The 21,099-nt window shown below is 38.8% G+C and overlaps 1 protein-coding gene across 1 annotated transcript in view; it reads right to left on the bottom strand.

Annotated features, from left to right (window-relative positions):
* SMPD3 (sphingomyelin phosphodiesterase 3) overlaps positions 1 to 21,099 on the bottom strand; it is a 32,261-nt gene that overhangs the window by 4,699 nt on the left and 6,463 nt on the right. The window contains exons 2-5 of the mRNA XM_072873496.1: positions 14,405 to 14,480; positions 6,856 to 7,011; positions 3,466 to 3,555; positions 2,532 to 2,595 (exon numbers count right to left, since the gene is read on the bottom strand). Coding sequence (XP_072729597.1) covers positions 2,532 to 2,595; positions 3,466 to 3,555; positions 6,856 to 7,011; positions 14,405 to 14,480 — 386 coding nt within the window. The remainder of the gene's footprint in view (positions 1 to 2,531; positions 2,596 to 3,465; positions 3,556 to 6,855; positions 7,012 to 14,404; positions 14,481 to 21,099) is intronic.

Here is a 21,099-nt window from a genome sequence, read left to right on the forward strand (position 1 = left end):
GGTGACAATCATCTTTGTGAGATGAGATTACTTGTGTGCATTTCAGGAAGCCTTTCTGAGCAGAAGCTTGTGCGGCTTCCAGCACTGTGGCAGGGCCCAGATTGTTACATCTAGCTTATTAATTGTTCTATAATTATAAATTACTTGCTCATTATTTGTACCAAGTATGTTCTTCTAGTCCGATGTTTTACATATGCTGTACTTAACATGAAAGAGATATTTAAGAACTAGTTGTTCCGCTGCTTTTATGGCCTAATTAGTTTAGGCCTAATGTGAACTACTTAACTTTATTTGTAAACTAGAGAAGAGTGCTGATGAAGAAATCGTTCTCTGGATAGCTTACATTGCCAATTTAAATGTCTGTTTTAAACATCTATGAAGCTTGATTGAGGTTTATTATTAAAAAATTTGAGAACAGATCAATTTTAGGCTGTACCCTGTTCTGCTGTGTATATGAATGATACTTGTTAGCTAGACAGTGCTCTACAGCTTCTGTGCTATTTAACACCTAAATGTCTTTAAAGCCCAGATTCCATTAATGGCTTTAAATTTTACTGAACTTATTGGCAATTTTTATGTTTACCAGTCCCTTGCAGAGATGGGAGGCCAGGCTCTCTTGGCCTCTCGGGGAAGTGATTGTTTCTCTCATATATGAGCAGGTCTACATAATGTACACATGCAGATCCCTGTTTCCCTGCAGATCTGCATAAAAAGCTAGTGGAAGTCCATTAGAGGGCTTTTTCATCAGTTTAAGAGAATTATAATGTATTGCAGAAAACTGAAAGCTATATTTAGGAGGCAAAAAGTCTTACGTATATTCTGTTACCAACACTCAAGAATATTTTCCAGTTATCTCACACTGAGGTGCTGTACATACACATAGTTAACGGAAGTAATACTCTTAAATCTTTACTGATCATTTGATGGCTCTTTATCTATCAGTCATGTATTTGTCAGTGGAACTTAATTGCTGAATACAAGTAACTCTTCAGGGAATAAAACAAAATACCCCAAAAGTAATTTGGTGACAGATTGTCTCAAGGCTGCTTGAAAACACAGGGGTTTGTTTTTGTTTGGGTTTTTTTTTAAATTTTATTATTTTTAAAGAGCTCCAAGCCTGCTCTTGGAACCATAAAATAGAATGTTACACCCACATACAAATTTGCATTTGCAAACTTGATTGTAGGGCCAAATTACCTTACTTTGCTTTCCAGAAATCCCTTTCACATGTAGCAAATTCATGTTTTCAACACGTGAATAGAAATGCCTGGAAATTTTGCAGGCTCTTGCCTGCGCAAAGCGTGACTTGCTATAGCAAATCCTTATTTTGAATATAAACTAAACCCAGACCTTATGTCTAGAATTAATTTCTTTGTTCAAAACTGATACAATGAAGACTTCCAGGGGTAGCCTCACCTAACACATTCAACTAAGTGTCTGTCTATACCATGCAGTGTACTGTACTTGGTGAGTAAAAATGCCAACATAAACTGTGCCTATATAATGTACCATTTCCATTGTGTGTGTTAACTGAAGCATCTGCACAGACTCATTAATTCAAATAACTTTACCTCTTTTAGTATATTTTGGTAATGAACAGCTAGAACCTCTTTTATAGATAGTCATGATAATAACATATTTAGTCCATTAAACTAGCCTTCAAGGTAGAGAAGGTGCAAAAAGGATTATCACATTCATTAAGTGCTGCTCTAAAATGTACAAAGCTTATTAATTTCTCTCCCCTGGCATATTATTTAACAAACAGTACAGTATTCAAGAAATTTATCTTAAGACTTCTGCAAATTAAGTTTCTTTTGTATTTCTCTTAAGTCCGGTAGCTCAAACCAAAAATACCTGTTTCTCAATATCAAACATTCCTTAAAAGTAACACTGCACTAGTATCACTGATAGATATTAAGCCATATTCCTAGTTATGTCTGATGTGCTATTTAATTCCTTTCTATATTTGTGAGCTTGCTTTTTTAGGTGTATTGAATTCTGCAAGCTTTCTAGAACGTATAATTAGTTGTTGGGTTGGGGGTGGTTTTTTAAACTTTATGGGTTTCTTATTTGAGGAAAACTACATTTCCTTTTATTGCTGTCCTTTACAGTGCCGTGACCATGGAACTGGCTGCCTGCAGAAAGACTTTCGGACAAGCTGTCCCTGTACCCTTTTCGGTAGTGCTCGGAATTTCTTGTCTGATGGGCCTGTCCAGGTAGGACCAACTCTAGAGACACAAAAACACTGACTGCATTTGCTCTCATCCTTTCACCCATTGAAGCCAATTCTATCAGACTTAGAGAAGCAGCCACTTTTCCTTCCCTTTTTTTTTTCGTCTTCCCCAAGTACCCCTGAATAAAAAATTACATGGTGGGTTTTTTGGTTGGTTGGTTTTTTGTTTTGGTTGGGTTTTTTTTTTTTTTCCCCATCCATAAAACACCCCTCAATTTGTGAAATGTTAAATAGCAAGCAATGAACTGGCTTTTTAAGGAATTGTCTAAAGCATGTGGGAGGATTAGGAATTGCATACTTCTGTAGGTTATCTGGAGTGCACACTTCTTCATCATATAATCCTTCAGGATCCAACAAGGTGCCTGTGAACAGAAAGGGAGATGTGAGTGTCCCAGCATACCTCCTGTGACTTGCCTCTCAGGAAGCTTCCAGGGGCAGAGGTGTGTGAAGACAGCATCCATATAAGGGAGAGGGGACTGCTCTGACTGAGAGCACTTGCTGTTCACTTCTCTATCCAGACCTCCCTACTGCCTGCCACCTTTCAAAATGTTGCCTCCACCCTTCCAGTTTCTCAGTCCCAATGTCTGATTTTTTTGTTTGTTTGTTTTTCTGCTACAACAGAGTAAAGCCACATTATTAAACAGTTCCACATTCTTACCTTTAGTATCTTCACAGTTATAATTGCTTCTCTAGAGAAAGTCTAATTCCTGATCTAAAACTTCACCAAGTTCAACTGAGTTTCACCAGGTATGAATATCTCAGAGTTCCATGAACTCTTTTATACGATGAACCCTACAAGTTCATAGTGTTGTTGAGCTGCCTTGTTACATCCTCACTTACAGTATTTATAGAACACCAAATGGAACATTCTGATCAAAAGCTACAGGCTCTCACTGCATGCAGAAAGTACAGGAACAATAATTTGCCCCCCCCCACCCCGTAATCTAGAGATTATTTTAAAAGTAGAATAGGTGTGGGAAGGCATTCAAATAGCTTGATGTGCAAGTTCTAGAATGTGGACTGAGTATGAGATCTCTGTTTGGTTCTTAATTATAATTCAACAAGACACTGTTAAGGTTTATAAAACATATGCTACAGAAATACCCCTTGTAAACATTTGGTCTCCACCAAAATTCCTACTGCCAGTTAGATGAACTACCTGCTGCTTATAGATGTCATGTGAGTGACAGACAAGTACCTGTTCATACACTGATAGCTAGAGAAGGTCTTACCAATTGCCCATGGTTTATCCTCCCCAGGACCAATTCGACACGGATCTTTGTAGCGTGTAAACAGAGAATGCTGTTGCTCCAGCTTGTCCTCTGCAGGGAAAAAACAAGCCCAGGAAAAGGCACATCAGTTGTAAACCTGTGGACAACTGTGTGTTCTGCCACAACAGAAAAGGCAAGTCCTCCTTCCTGCTTGGTATACATATATAGGGTGGATTTCAACCAGTTCAGTAGTAGCTTTACTGCACAGCAGTATCTCACCTTGATGAGAAATTCCAACAAATGCTTGCTAATAACAGTGCTTTCCTACAAAGTCTTTCTATGAAAGACATTTTTGGTAGATTCTAGCTGTAAACTGAAGTGAAGGTTTTCCAACATATTTCCTTATTGTGCCATTGGCATTGCATTGCTTACTCCAGTATAAAACTTTTGCTGAGATAGACCACACAATGGAGAATTGGACTGACTTTACAATGTAAATAGCTGTTTGTGGGTGTGTATATACATCTCAGTAAGTTTGAAGATAAAAGCTTGTACTTTACATGCTTCAGAAGAATTCACTGAGATGATATAAGAGATATATAATACATAATACATAAGAGAAAGGACAGGCAATTGATAATTTGCTTGGGATATTATCTAAAGCATTAAAGCCATTCTAAACATAATCAGCATGACCTATCTAAGATTAAAATTTTGTTACGATTAATTTGCAGCTGTGGCACTGACAGTGACGAGTCACAGCTGACAAGACAAACTTAACCCATCTGACTGGAAGGCTTTTTATCTTATGCTAAAAGGTTTAAAAACGTAACAGAGTTTTACACAAGTCAGTCCAAAGCAACCTGACAGTAAGTAACTTTCTAATAATGTTCCCACTAAGTGTGAATTCACTGTATGAATGTTGTCATAATGTTCTGTAAAGCTGGAGGGGAAAACCGAGTTGCAGAAAACTTGTCATAAGCATAAGGTCGCTCGTGGACCTCGAGATTTTTGAAAATTGTACTGTCAATACATCTAAGAATAGAAGCTTGATATTCACCGAAACATTAATTACTTGCCACATCAATCTGTGGAGTGGGAAAGAATACAGAAAATCATATACAGAATTACAGGAAGCTGATTATTGTTTAAAAAAAAAATTTAATCTTAAAGTGTTAAATTCTCTGCAATGCTAACAAATATCCCTAAAACTCAATGAGAGAAAACTTTAGAACATTGCATTAATCTTGCTTAGTGCATAAGGAAAGAAAGCAATCTAAAAATAAAAAATTAAATAGCCAGCTTAATTTCAGTTTCCAGGCTGAGAGAATTTTAAAGGAGAGGGGGATCTCAATAAGCTGCAGAGATAGCAAAAATAAAATGCTTTTTTTATAACCTACTTTTCAATCCTCTTTAGTAGGGGTTGCAATATTTACAACTATTATTTGCAAAAGCAAATAGTTATTTTTACTTTTGCTTTAAAAAGACAGGTCACAACAGCATTAATTATACTCTGTACTTCTTGTACAAGATCTTGGTTAGAGTGCCAAAACTTCTCAGGTAGAGAATACTGACCATATGTTCTGCCTCACAGCTTCACTCCCGTCTCTCTCCTCATGCTGCACAGCCCCACTCACTTTCGATTTGCAATCTGACTGGGCAGTCTCCCCTTTGGTACGCAGCAGATTGTTTATTTCCTTGATAGACATCTTTGCCTCCAGGGCACTCCATCCATCCAACAATATTGCAAGTGAAACAGTCAAATCACAGCAGATGTGTCAACTTGTATCCCCCTGCTTCTGTCTCCCTTCATTGGGACTGCTGCAGTTGCCTCCTCAGCCTGTCTGTGTAGCGGCTTGGCTTGCTGAAGACCTGTTATTGACCACATTTCTTCCATCCTTCCCTAAAAACTCACTCCCACTGCTACCATTATATTTTCTCTTAATACGTGTTTGTTTAACTACAGTATTCTGTAGCCATTACCACTTACTGTTCACCTCCACAGTGCATAATGGATTCTTCTACCAGTCAGAGCGCTTGCCAGCACCTTCTCTGACCATTCTGAGTTTACTTCCGATCATGTAGTTGTGACTGATCTATTTTTTGTACATATGAGCTAGAAACAAACAACAGAAGGGCTGTGTTTTGGTTTGATGGTCTTCTCTACCCAATTAAATGTTTCTGCAACTTTGCTAAAATCTGCCATTACAAGTGTCTGATACAAGTCATGAGATTAGAGAATACTAGTTATTTCTGAGATCAGACAATGCTTGCTTTTTGTTTCTTAAAATTATTTTTGGTACAGTTGTTGCTCTCAGCCTCAGTTATCTAGGCTCCTTATGAAGACTACAGAATTCACACTGGATGCTGTTCACAAACTCACCTGTTAATCCACAAACTCTGGTCTGAAATGCTGAATCCCAATTTGAATGCTGCAGCCTGAGCTCACCTATACACTGCACATCTCCCTGGTAACACAGCACAGACGAAATCCTTCTGGTGAACCTCCCTCATGGTACCTGCCTGGTGCTCTTTGTATCTCAGTTCTTCAGTTTTGGCCCAGTCATGCAAAAGGCCTTTTAGCCATCAGCCTTGCGGGGGGCTGGCTGCTGGGCACCACTGACCCATTGGTCAGCTCCAAACCAGCAGAGTCAATGGCCATCGTATAAAGCCAGCAAGGAGCTCTGCTGGATGCCTGAGCTGTACTGAGTGGGAAGGCAGAGAGGATACACAAACACAATACTCTGCACTCTATGTTGGCAATTTAACTGTTAGCAGAGCATAATATTTATGTTTGGAAAAGGCTACCATCTCTGTGAACTCACCACCCATTAATTATGGTTTTGTGGAGTTCTTTTTCTAGTACCCTCAGCATCCAAACATAGAAAAAAAATTTAAAAATTTATTAAAATAAAAAAACCCAGAAGTACACAGCATCAGTTAATTTTTCCCAAGACTGATTCAGCAATGTTTCGTTCTCCTATGCCTGTGTATATGCACTATCAAATTATTTTTAACTGCATGAATTTACTACTTTTTCTCCACAAAAATCCCGTAACATACACGTCTTTCATTAGTAACTAAAATTCTAGGACAGTAGGTGTCTACCTAATTCAAGTAAAGCTAAACCACTGGATCTGTCCTCATTAGTGCTACTGAAGTCACAAATTATTGCCCTTTGTGCCTTAAAAAACATGACGCTTAATAACTCAGCAGAGCTCGTAAGCATGAGCTGCTCTCCTTGGCTCATCTCAAGGCTAGTACCTATTTTAGAAATATCTGTAGCAATTCAGTCTTTCCTCGCAAAAGCCAGTCACAACTTGGTATACTGCTATAAGCCACAGGAATCAAGAACTTCCCTGTTCCTTTTTGGAATAGATAGACACCAGGAAAAGGAGAACCTTGTCTTACCAGAGGAGCAGTTATCAAAGTTGAGATCTCCACAGATTACATCAAAAGCCACCAGCTCCTCTGGATTGGCTGTACTGGAGGAGGAGGTAGATTTTCTGAATTCAGACAGCCAATCTTGAAGCATATCCAGTTGCTCACATCGAACAGTAGTATCTCCTGTAGCAAACAAACAAACAAATAACCAAAACAAGAAATAAGACCTCCTTTTAGTATGTTACTCAGCCACATATTAGTTGCTAAGCTATTGCTAGACATCTTGAGAAAAAGGGTGCAAAATAAAAAATGGTGTGGCTAATAGTATACTCAGTACATAGTGCTTAGCCCATTACAAAGTTCATAAGGAACACACTTTTTGATGATTTCAATATCTCCTTCTGGAATCAATCATACTAGGCATGTCTGAAGAAATAAGAAGACAAGACATCTGTGCTGCAGACAACCAGCCAAAATGATGACGTTTCTAGCCACAGGAGGAAGAGGATCTGATGCACTACATTTATAATCAGGAGTTCAGAGTTAAAATTCTACTTCAGACAAAACTGAACAGCATGTTCTGGGGTAACCCACTTGATCTTTCTTTGCTTTCTAATCTTTAAAAGTGAAAAATTTAACTTTAAAGTGTTATTAGTAAATATACATCAGTGGTAAATTCAACTTACTCATACTGTAGTAGTCCATCTGAGGAAGGGTTCTATTTGTGTTCAAGTAAGAATGCCTAAACTGGAAGTATTTTTTCATATTTTTAAAAGTATGTGTAGATACAGGTTTAGGCAGGCAATACTTCAGAAATAAAGAACCAGCTCTTTTCCACCAGTTGCAGGGGAGTTACACTAGGCTACATGTGCTGAGCATGTGCCCCGTTTTGTAGGAGTGATATGAAAGCGTTGAGACTGGTTGCCAAATACTTTTTTGTTTGTGAAACTATCTGGCACACACTAATTATAGCAACTAACCACACTTAATTTCAGGCACATTAGGTGACATGAAGTCTAAGAAAAAATTAATTGCTGGCTCTCTCAAAATGATTACAGCAAAAGCTTGATGTGGGCAAAGGAGCAGGAAGAGACACATTCTAGAAATAATTGTTTACCATATTATCTTTCCTTTCCTTTTATTTTGTTTTCACTGTACCTATAGTTAACAGTTACAATTTTGCTTGTTTCAGACTTGAAATGATACGTCAAGTCAGAATAACATTACTTTTCTTCAAAATAAAAGACTTGTTTTAAAATGCCACAATCGGAAGGAAAAGCAGCAAACCCAAAATTACTTACTCTGACTACACATTTTATTTTAACCTAATTTACTACTTTGTGCTAGCTATTAAAAAGGTGTAAAATGCAATTAGCAACATCAGTTTATGTATGTCCAAAGCTGCTTTCAGTGGCCACTATGGAGATGGTGAATATTTAAGTCTACATCCTCACAGCTTGTTAATCAGTCATCTCAACTGCAGCTGTCACCAGCACTCTTTATAGACTTTTAAAATGTGAACTCCGCAGCACACTGTAACTGTGTTAGCATACAGACAAACTTTAGGACTTCACTTTCCTACCACTATTAACCTGTGAACGGTTAGATTTTCCAGAACATCGGGGGAGGGGGGGTGGGGGGGGTGTTAAAACAACAGTTAAATACAAACTGAATCAGAAATGTTCAGCCAAGCATGATTGGATACAATCCTAAATAAGTAAAAGAAATAGTGAAAAGAATATGACCGGGGAAGGAGAGAGCTTTAAGTAGGTTCTGACACTGACTCATCTCTTCAGACTGGTAGTTCCAACAGCAAATAATCTGATTTTTTTTCTTCCATTCATGTGTTACTCCCAACAAATCTTTACCAGTTAGGCTGTAATATAAAAGCAGGTATAAGTGCTTCCTGGATCTATTCCCTAACCTACAGTTTCTAGTTACTTGTACCTCAAGTTCACATAGTACCCTGATCACACAGCTTGACACAAATCCAGACCAATGTATTCTTGGGAAAACCCCTTCCTAAAACAGCACGAGAAAGCCCTACAGTGAAGACGTAGCTAGACAAAAGCACAAGAAATAGGTCACATGGAATAAATACAGCCTGGAGCAGGTGACACTAAACCACAAAAAGGTGTGCGTGACTAACATACCCATTCTGCTTAACTAAAGATACAGACAAAATTAAAGATTCAAAGAAAGCATGAGCTTGAAAGGGACCTCTAGAGATCATCTAGTCCAACCCCTCTGCTCAAGTGGGGTCACCCGCAACAGCAGGTTGCTCAGGTCGGTGTCCAGTCAGGCTTTGAATATCTCCACGGTTGGACACTCCATAACCTCTGGGTAACCTGTACCAGTGCTTAGTCACCCTTGCAATAAAAAATGTTTTCCTTTGTTTAAATGGCATTTCTTGCATTTCAGTTTGTGCCCATTGCCTCTCATCCTGTCACTGGGCCCCGCTGAGGAGAGCCTGCCTCCATCTTCCTTACACCCTCCCATCAGGTATTTACATACTTTGATGAGATCCTTCCTGAGCCTTCTCCTCCTGAACCTGAACAGTCCCAGCATCCTCAAAGTTTATTCAAATTCATGAACTGTCCTCCTTTCGCAGTATCTGAATCTTTCTATGCTATCTCATCTCCTTAGGGCAGTACGTTTTTCTGGCCCGCCTTGGTTTCCACGTAACGTAACTTTTAAGCATGGTGTTGTTGACAACAATGCAGTAACATCTTGCTCCCCACAAAGTCCCGATTGTATAAATTGCTTAACTGTTTAAGACCGGCCTTTACATCCCTGAACTGCCAAGGTTTTTTTGCATTTTCTATGACTTATCCATCTAGCATGGCTTTACTAGGATGAGTGATAAAATAATGCAGCCATTACCATATGGGCATAAAACTCAGGCAGCAAACTTTCACAGACCAGTGTGAAGAATGTAGCAAATCCACTTAACTGCAACACACAAAGGTAAAATTCTCCAAAACAGAGAACTCTTGAGAAAAACAAAAGACAGACGAAAACATTTTAGGAGGGTATTGTGAAAGGTGTCTGGTAACATGCATTGCTATTATTAAAAAAGCATTAACTACATAGTGACGTACATCTCCCTCGGTAAGAATGCTGAGCCTTTGTAGCAACGCTGTATACCAGGTAACCTCAGGGCTCCACAGAAAAATAGTAGCCTTGGAACTCTAGAAACAGATGAGTTTCATTTCTTTTTAGAAAAAGTGTAGAACTTGTGATAGTCTGGCATCTCTGATTATCCCCAGTAGAGGTCACAGAAGTAATTGCACTTCAGTACACTACATGGACCACGTGCAATGAAGTGCACTACATTTCCATGACAAAAGATGGGACCCTCTAATGTGACTTGAATATAACTGTTTTCTGAGATTATTATTAAACTAATGGTATCCAGCTTACTGCAGCTACACAGCAGGTACTGCATGTATCTGTAGGCAAAAGTTACTCAGTCTTAGCAGCTCCCAATGATCAATGGCTTTGGAGATAACTGAACTAATCAGACACTTAAGTAGAGGAGAAGCCAAACCTGAATCCAGAACAATCAGGGAAGCAGAGATTTCAGAAACTGCTGCTGAAATGAAATAGCATCAGTAAATACTAACAGAAGAGAACTAGGTAGTAACTCCCAACACCAACATTCAACTTCTTCTTCCAGCCTTCAGCTCTAATTAAATGTTCAGATGGAATCACTGATCTGATTGACTGCCACCAGTGATTAACCAGAGAATACAGATTTGTGCTAACTGCTTTACACTCTTTTCTGCAGTAACTGGCCTGGAAAAATGCAAGTAATTGTGTTGTGACTAGTTCCTGCAGTCAGCATTTCCGAATTCTTTGCAAGTTCCCCTCAGCTTCAGATTTTGTGGGAGGATGAAAGGGTAGTGTGGGAAACCTCAGCCAGCATGAATAAATACTTCACCTTTGTTCGTTATAGGATAAGTATACTTGCCCTTTCCATTCACTTTGGAAATGCTTAAGTGAAATCCTGGCTTTAGTTAGAACTGGAGGTAGGTACTATACACTGAGGAAGATGGTTTTGTCCTACTCTGAAAGACATTAGGAGCACTATAGTGGTTGAACAAAGCAACTGATAGGCCTAGTCAGAGGAAATTAAAAGATCCAGTGGAGGTTTTTAAAACCAGAGTTCTCAGCACTGATAAGCTCTATGGGATATATTGGCAGGGAACCTGGGGAAGATGAGCAAAAAAAGCTGGTAAAGTGTAGGATGTAAAGCCTAGTCAAAAGGAAAAAATGTTTCCAAGTCACAACCAAAGGCTTCAGTTTAGCCATGAGACAGGCTGTGTCACACCTGACTGTGTGACAGATTAAGCAGACCCCTACACTTGTAACATACTTAATCCAGGATAGGCTGGGAAAACAAAATAAAAACAAACCACCCAAAAAACCAAAACAACAACAAACCCCCTTTTATTCTGCTGGGTTACTTTTCAGCTCGGTCAGGTCCCCAGTCAAGTGCAACACACCCTACAACCGCTGTGTTAGCACAACTGAGAGGAGGGGGCAAGGGCAGGCTGCCATGGTGTGGATACTCCAGCTTTGCTATTTCAGAAACATATGTGGAATCACTGCCTAAGGATGCTTGGCATGGAAGTTACTCCTGACTGTACAGTCAGAATTCCAAACACCAAGGGATCTCTCTCACTCCTGAGCTGAGTTCTGCTTAAGCTGTGTGTAGGCTTGTGGAACCTGAAACCAGTGCTGGAGAAGCGTGAGTTGCCAGTACCTGTACTGCTAATGACCTAGGTTCACACTAAACACAAAACGGGGATGTGAATGAGGTTATGAGATAGCATCCAGCATGCTACATCATCTGGACCTCAGCTGGAATAGGTTGAGGCTTACTCTGTTTTAACGGCTCGGTGGGGTGTCTGAAAGGCATGACTCAAAGGGGCTTGGGAGGTGGGTGGATTCTAGGCAGCAAAATCTGTCCAGAACGTTAATAACTGACTAATTGAAGACATAAAAGAACCATGTAAACTTAACAGCCCCTTGGAAAATAATTACATTCAAGTCTCATTAAAGGATCCCTTCAGTTGTCACTGAAATGCAGCTATTTCCACCATGGAAATGAAGAGTTGCTTCATAGCACCATTCAGTAATAGGTAGAGAATTGAGAGGATAAGCTACATCTAATTCTAAAGTTTTATTAAAAAAGGTGAGTGTCAGGTCTGAAAAAATAGTAATTGCTCAGAACAGAGTTGAGCCAGCTCATCTCTTGAAAAAAGCATTAGTAGTTCATCCCTGACCATAAGCAGTTGGATCCCTTCGTTTTATAGTCATGTAAGTATCAGAACTGTCAAGTGTAAGTTTATGTATCCTAGAAGGGAAGCCAAATTGCACTCAGCCATGTATGACAAGATGATTTAAATGGCAAACCTTTGAAATAGTGCTTGTTTTTATAGATACCATATCTTTACATCGTTGAACTGTTTTTTGGATAATTTTTAGATGTGTGAAATGTTATGAATCAGATGATACAAATCAGAAAGCACAGCTTTGCCAGACTTCTGAACTTTAGTTTTCCATTTCATTATATAAACTAATATGATATATCAAAGGACAGTTAGACTCTTAAATCATTGTCTGCTCTATTTGGATGTAGTTGGAACCAGATAAGCCTAAAAATACGAAGCAAGAACATAAGTAGGAAAATGAAAGGTTGTGTTTTACCCTTGAAGCAGCTTTAGGCTGACTTTGAAAATAGAACATTACTTCCCCATTCTTCTTCCCTCCCCTCTCTTCCTCTTCAATATTTTAGGGATTTCACAATGTGCTTATCAAAGGCTAACTGAGAATACATACTAGGTAGTAAAAAGGAACAGAACTAAAAATGGAGGTTTATAACCTAAACTAGAACAGCAACAAATCTCAGCTCCACAACAGCAATCTCACACTACATTACCATAATTCCAGAGTTAAAAATAGAAAACCAGAGAAAGACATTACATTGTTAAAATGTAGCTGAAAAATTCATGAATCTTCTTTAGAACTATCCAGTCTCTCTAATGTACTTCAGGGACTGGCAGTTTTGTTCCCAAGTCTCTCTGCAACTGAAGCACTGACAAAGTAGCATGAATGCTAGCTGCCTGACTCGGTTAACCTAGACATGCTGTAGCATATAGGTTCAAAGTTCTACCATTTATAATACATTACTGTGTTGCCTCAGTCTGCAGCATACATGCTGTCTTCAAGCAGCCTAGGAGGGCTATGTCGTGCTACCCAGCTCTCAGGAGCACAAGAATCACAGTTGCATCAAGTAAAACTAAGGATATCCACCCCTCTGGCTAAATTAAATTCTGATCTTACACAAACTAAAGGTTTGTAGATTTGGCTTTTATTTTATTACTACACCCACTTTAAGTATAGAAGTGATAGTTTTGATGCAAAAGATAGGAGAGATACACGGAAACTTTTCCATAGACATCTCCAAGAATTTCAAGTTTTTGTCAATTTTAATTGATGAGTGTTCAGGCGAACAGCCAAAATGGAGAAGCGTCTTGATTTCAAAATTATGTGTCAGAACATTAAAAATGGAATAAAACAACCTGAAGTTACTAACTTTTCTTCCCCTTGCTTTCTGGACTTGGGTTGTAAAATGGAGATAAGGCCACCCATCTACCTCCGTCTTGTTCTGAGTATTAATATTAAAAGGAGAGCTGAGTGTTGAGATACCAGCATAAAAAAAGGTCATAAAAGGCCATAAGATGGTTGAGGAGGAAAAGGCTCCACCACAACCTGACAGAGCTACACGAAATTCCAGTCTGGTTATGGGAAGCAGTGCAGTCCACATATCTCACAGACACAGAAATCTGCTATTAAAGAACATCTCATTCTTTTTCAAGATAATTCGGTGAAAATTCCAAAAAAAGCCTTCCACACCCTGCTAAGAGTTTTTGCATTTTATTTATCTTTAATGACCTTAGAAAATATTGTTTCATGAAACAAAGGACACAGAGCATGCTGTGTCATGCTGTAGTAAATGTAATAGTGGAACTGTTTTTAAAAACAAGACCAAGAGAATTTCTCGATGAGTGTATTAACTTGCTAGCCATTTATGTATGAAATTTGCAGGTCAAAAAACAGAGAATTTGGGCTTATTCCAGCCACTAATTTCTGATGGAAAAAATGTCCCAACTTGCATCTTCTGATAATCCCCTAGTTATGTACAAATAAATTTTAGTTTATATGCTGATACTTACAGTATGGGTTGGCAAATGCTGTTGACTAATAACAATAGTAATGTATTTGCTAAAATAACAGTATTTGGTTAAGAGGGAGCAAAGAGAAGAAAAGCTCTCAAGGGATATTTTTTGTTTGTGTCCTATAATACTTAATTACTCTGAGACTGAAAATGTGAAGGTTTGGGGATATACTTGTCTACCCTGCTTGCTTCGCTATTTCATTGCTATTTGCAATGCACGCTGCACTTTGTCAGAAATATTGGAGGAGCAATGCTTGTTACTTCTGCACAAGAATACCACCACAGGCCTTGAAACAGTGAAAAACTAAGATATGCAAATTAGGACAGTACCTGCAATAGCTTGCAAGTGAGTACAGGAAATGTATCCCACAATTCTTTGGTCCTGAGGTGTACTTCCCACTTGCACCTGGAAGGGAAGGAAGAAATAAAAAGGTAATTAATGGAAGAGCTCATACAACTCCATTTCCAGCCCCGGCTGTGCAGCATTTGTACATGGTATTGGCCTTTTTCACCACTCTTTCCATCTAGCTCCATTTTGAAAACACACACACATAGACAAAACCACCAGAGACACACACTGGGGCTGACTGGGGTCCCACTTGCTGCTACACACTGACTCCTTCCTGATCACCACTACTTCAACATTTCGATGTTGATCACACACATGCAAAAATTTGGCTTTCTCCTGCTCTTCGCAATCCCATTGGTTCTCTGTCCCAGTCGCGTTGCCACCCTTTTGCATCCCAGCTCTTGTTCATATGCAAGATTCAGGCCCACCACTGAAGTGCCATATAATACTAGTATTACCAGCAGTCTCATTCTTGGCGTCAGCGTAAGACTAGAATGCAGAAGGAAAAAATGCCGAGGGAGACTGGGGAAAGGATGAAACATGAAATAAATATTGGTTTTGACCATGTTTTCTCCATTTCACAGCAAGTTTTGGATTTTGAAGGAGTTTTACATTCTTCTACAAAGGTGTTGGGGATTTTTGCTATGTCTCAGCAAAGTGTTTACATTCTTCAGCTCACAGCAGCAGCCTCCATGTCTGTCAACCAGATGAAAACACAACATGCGCCCCTGCTCTTACGCACAGAAGAGGCAGGGCTTCCAGGGAAGCTGGAATGTATTGTAATTCCTCATCTATATCATATGCTACGATCTTTTAAAAATATATTTGCTGGTGGACACACAAGCAAATTAGAATCAAGTTCTGGTTTAGGTTTTCAACTCTATTGAAGGTTTTGGCAGTTCAGGACTTACACAGCTGCAAATCAAAATTCCCAATGATTTGAGGATCAAGATTTGGATTGAGGCAAGAAACTAGTTCGAGCGTATAGTTTTCCTGTTGACAATTAACGTGGCAACACTGCATGGACTACTAAAGAAAATGCCCACAGAGGAAAGTTGTACCCAGGGCTCAGAAAACAAAACCACAGATTACTCTCCTTCACAAGGCTAGGCTCAGATTTCATCTGACACCTCTAAATAACAAGCAGAGCTCCATTTCATACAGACACAATTTTATCAGCTTGGTTGGTTTTCTTGTTTTTCAGCTATCCAAGAACCATCTGATTCATTTTATAACTGGAAAGTAGCTTTGCAGTAAGTGAATTTAGAAGTCATTTCTACTCAACAATGCCTTGTTAACTTTCAGGTTTTGTTCCAGCTAGAAGAGTATGTAATAAACGACTTGCATTATTCTGTCCTCAGTCTGTTCAGTCCTCTTTTAGACAGCTTTCCAAATGGATATTGATGGTGTTCTTATTGCTGTTCCCATACAGTTAACCTGCTTCAGGGAGGGTGAAGGCAGAGGAAGACAAGGAAAACACACACAGTCACTGCTGGATCTACCCCTAAGCCCGAGGATTCTCCTAAATTCACAAGACTGTAGCGGAGTCTCAAAGGATATGCGATCTGCTGGACAGCGATTAGTGACTACTGCAGAAGCTTCGCCACAGACCTCTTTCTTCCTCCCTCAGGCTGCCTTGGTCTGAATATATCACAATGTCACAGGTGAATTAAAAGGAGCGTTCTCTCCAATTTTTTATGCAACATACGTCATTCCAATAGAAAAGTCAGGAACCATTAGTTTATATCCTCTACTATCTAGGGCAGGCAGGTGTATGAATTACATTTTCCAAACTTAGTAACTCAACATCAGATTTTCTCTTCAACACTGAAAACTATGTATTGTAAAGTCTCTACTAGTTTACAAATTTGCAGTGTCTCCTGCTGCAGAGAAGAAGCGTGCATGTTGTACATCTTTCAATGCCATCTACTGTAACCACACTGAAAAGAAAATACTGCACCAACTTTTCTGCCTTATAGAAAGAATGTGCTGCTTATAATCCTTTTATTGACTAAAGCAGATGGAATCATTTTCAGTGTCTCTATCCAAAAAACATAAAAGATTTAAGGCTAAAAGCTGAACATCCAAACATAAATTATAGTCAGCTGAGAAAAAGAAGTCAACTCAAATTGGCTTTAGAATTTCCTGTGCAGCCTTAATGGAGTGCCTGACAAGCGCTCGTAGTCATCAACCAATTCATGCATAGGATCACACTCCTTTCCATTCATCATAAATAAATATGTATCATACAGTGTCCCTATGTGCACAGATCTATACTGAAATGGACTCGGGATCTTTCGCTCTCAAAGAATGACAAGAAATGGCCTAGAAGAAAGACTGACTGCCGCGATATGCAGGTGGGTGAGCCCAACAAAAGCCCCTTGGGGTTGCCACCACAGGGGGACAGTGCCCCAGGGTTCTGCAGTTGCTAGGAACAACAGCTGCTTTACACACACCAGAGGGGAAGAGGAAAGGGGCTTTCATAAACACTCTGCTAATTAACAACAACAACAAAAAAAGCTCAAAAGCAAGAGCTGAAGACATTAACATAATTAGAATTTCCTTGGAAAGTGCCAGCATGGAAGTACATCCAAAGCAGCTTGTCTCCTAGATTTCACATTTCCTGCAACTTTTTTGACTTTGGGGTGGGTTTGTTTGGTTTTTTTTTTTGAGGGGCAATATTGATGTAAACCACCAAGCAAAGCCATTTTGAGTACAGTCATAATGGAGGCAAATATTTGTGACAACTACTAGGAGAGAAAATAAATATCTTTGCGGCCTCCTAGTCAATTCCCAGCTATGGCAGAAGCACTAGTATGTTAAATATGGTCTGAAATAAAATAGTAAGGAAAATCTGATTATTCAGTCTAATTTGGTATTTCATAGATGGACAAGGACTATGGGATGTGCAGACAGGAAAACTACTTGACCTCTGGAATATTACAGGCTCTATAATTCTGCATAAAAACATCCCTTTGTGTGGCCAAATACGGTAGCTACTTTTAGACTGTTCCGTTTTCAAGGGTATATTATATTGTGGTGACTCGGCCTGAGCAGCTACGTGGCAGTCCTGCAGGAAGACAACACTGAGCATTCATTTCACCCTGCAACGTGGATCTTGGCAGAAAGGTTCCACTTCTACCAAACCAAGCCAGCACTTCACAAATACAATTTTTGCTGCTTAATACAGAAAGAACTTCCAAATTCACATTTACAAAGAAAATATATGTAAGCAAAAAAGCCAAAGTGGCTCCTTCACCATAAGCCTGACTTACGTTCACCTCAACTGTTCTACGTTAGTAGCTCTGTATCAATAATACATTAATTGAATTAACCCTTCTATAGGGAACTACTTCAGATACTGCTTTCTAAAAATCATTGTATAGTCTTAGTTGTGTCATGGACCACTCTTCTGTGTCTATGGAAATTTATAGGAAGGTAATATCTAAATATATTTATAAGTTCCCAATGTTTTAAAATAGGATAATTATTACAAGAGGAAAAAGTTATATGTGATATCCTGTTAAACTCTGATGTTACCTAGAGGTAAAATTAAAACTGAGAGAACATATTTGTGGTTCAATAAAGTGTGACAATTACATAATTTTGACAGAAACAAATTAATATTTTTCAATATTATGCTGAAATATGCAAAATATATTCCAATTCTCAGTACATTTGCAAAGGTTAAGTAACCAAACTAGTCAAACATTTGGAAGCTACGAGTGGATTCTGATCCCTGTTACACCACTGAACATTACATTTTGTTGGGGTGCGAGGGCATAAAAAGCTCATTACAGATTAGAAAGAGGCTTTTTTTCTGTAAAGGGGATAGCCTACTAAGGTTGTGTTTGGAATTCAAAATGCCAGTTTCTACTGCTACATATTTGCATTTGTCCCCTGCCTGTAAATTAATTAAATATGAGCAAAACTGACAGCTCTGAATTTTTATTTTCAGTCAGAGTACTGACTGTGTGAAGTACACAAAAGTACTTGCCTTCAAGGTCTTTTTATTAAAAGATTTCATCTCTGTGCCATAGCACATGAGTAGAATCTGCTGGAGAGACCATGCTGATACTGTGCTGTGCTATGCAAAATTGTGTATATTCCTGTAACTGCATAGCAAAAACTTGTCCTATATGGACTAAGGAGTAGTATGTCCTCCAGCTAGACTGGTATCAGGTGATAAACAGTGATCATGAAAGAAATCAAGCCAACAAGGCTACAGCAGAAAAATTCTTGTTGACAAGAAAAAAAAAATACAGTGAGTAGCAACAGTTGAAATTTTAGAGCTAGAGTGAAGGAAACAACTTTGAATTCAATCACATTACTTGCTATCGTGAGGATTTGCTGAGCTAACTGGAAAATCTTGCACATCTCATGTTTACCATACTCCAGTATAATAAGTATACAAATCTGCAAACATGACAGATATCTTGTCTTTAACAGTTTATATTTACACACATCTGTCCCAGCAGTTCAAAACAGTTCTGTTAAATCTGGATGTCAAGAAAAGCATCAACAGATACTTAAACAAAAAACAGGGAAATGCTACCTAAATACCAAGGGTATTTCAGTACCAGCTTAAAAACCAGCTTCAAACATGTAATTGCTGTGTTAATAAATCATCAACTATTTGGAAGGAAATGTTCTTTAATGCTTAAAAATTTGGGCCGTGCCATACATGAGAAATCTCACTCGATTAAAGAATCAAACTAGATTCTCAAACACTGACCAATAACGTGTAGACAAAAACAAAAGGTTTGTTACAAGGGGAACTTAACCTTTAGTGACATTTTCTAGAAGCTTCACATTGCTAGGAGGTAGCCATTCAAAAAAATGCTAAATAAAGTAGACAGTTTCTTAAATGTGTACCCTCCAATGTGAAAGGTTTATATACATCCAAGTCCAAGCATATGCCATTGCCCTTCCTTCATGGGAAGCAAATCCAGGTGTGCAAACCAGAAGAGAGCTAAAATTTTGGCATACTCTTTTTTCCAAAAAGAGCTCCACAGAGTTTATCACTCCACAATCTACATGTGGCCAATAAACCCACAGCTGCGAAAGGTAAATAATCTGAATGCAACATTAAGAATCCTTCAGGGATATGAGATGGTCCACGGAAGAGCTCTAGCTTCAGCCATTATAGTTTAATCACATCTTGGACTGTAAATGAGCAAAACCATTCATTTCATCAGCTTAGTTGACCGTGAAGGTGTCAGCTTTGCCACTGGAATAAATGTGAACTGTGGTACTGATTCCTGCTTTATTCTTTTGAAGAGGGTAGGTCTCCAAAGTATATTGCTCCACGGCAAACAAATTTACAGTCGTGACAAGAACTAAGCTAGTGATGTTCATGTTATGAAGAAAAACTAGCCAGGCTGAAAAGCACACCAGCATGCTCTGTGGAAAAAAACCTCCCTCCTCAAAAACAAAAGCATGAACGCTGCATTTGTAAAGAACATCATCTAAGCAGGGGCCTCGAGTTACTGTTTGTCTTAGAAATAAAACACCCCAGACAGAGAATAAGTAGCCAATATTGTTTAAGTTCAAGGGAAGCACCATTAAAAATACAGGAGCATGAGATTCAACTGAATTTCTGCAGATAAAGCAACTGTATATGCACAAGTAGCGGTATCACCACACACACTCGTGGTTCAGACCTCCCGGGTTTGATGCTCTGAGACATGCTGGTAACACTGTTTGTGACTCCCTATTTCAGCTACAGTGGGAATATCATGGTAGACATCCTATGTAATTATAATGAGCAAACACTACAGTGAGTAGGAGAAAAGAAAGAAATGGAAAATAAAGTTTCTCTTTCTTTCCAGTACAACTTTTCTGTAATCTCCCAAATTGTATCAACCCCTCCTGGACATTTTTTTCCATTGCAGCAATCTTCCAAGACAAACGGGAGAGTCGGCACCAAGAAACTAGCTGGAATAGCCAGTCAAACTGTGTGCCCAAGTCCTCATTTCTGGCACTGTTAAGAGAAGATGCCAAGGAAAACTTGCAACTACTCACATTCACAATTCAAACATTCCTGTCTTACAGCGATGACTTAGATTAGTGGTAGCTTCCAAGAAAGATGTATTTTATTCCTATACTTTGTGTTCTTTGTAGTAGTTTTTTGGTTAGCTTAGACATAGTGTAAAAAGATCTATCTTATATTTTTAGTACTTTGACAGCTCTGCCTTTTGCCTTCAGGGATACGTAGCAGCTTCTAAAGAAGATGCATTAGTTAAATTACAAATTTATTATTAAAAATATATTATTTAAGCATACTAAATAAATTAAAGAAGTTTAAAATGTTCTAGAGGTCAGCTCAAAATTCTGTTTGGTGCTCTGCAATTCTTTCTAGCCACATTTGCACTTGATTATTTCAGAATCCTATTTTTCCCCACCTACCACAATTACTGTTCCATGAACTCAGAGAATTAGTTATTTGGCAAAGCTTCATTAAGCTCATATGTGAGGGAAAGCAGCTGTAAATTGGTACCATGAATGAAAGGCTCTTCCTCTTCTGAAGAGGATAAAGCCCACAACTCACATTCTCTCAAACCTGTATTTCATTCTGCACAACACTTTTAATTTGTCCCCATTAATGACGAGGAAAAAGACCGTGATTAATAACATTAATTATATCAAAGTGAAGGAACATGGTACAGTGCCACGG

Source organism: Ciconia boyciana, chromosome 9 (genome assembly GCF_034638445.1).
Source record: "Ciconia boyciana chromosome 9, ASM3463844v1, whole genome shotgun sequence".
In the NCBI taxonomy this organism is placed as follows: domain Eukaryota; kingdom Metazoa; phylum Chordata; class Aves; order Ciconiiformes; family Ciconiidae; genus Ciconia; species Ciconia boyciana.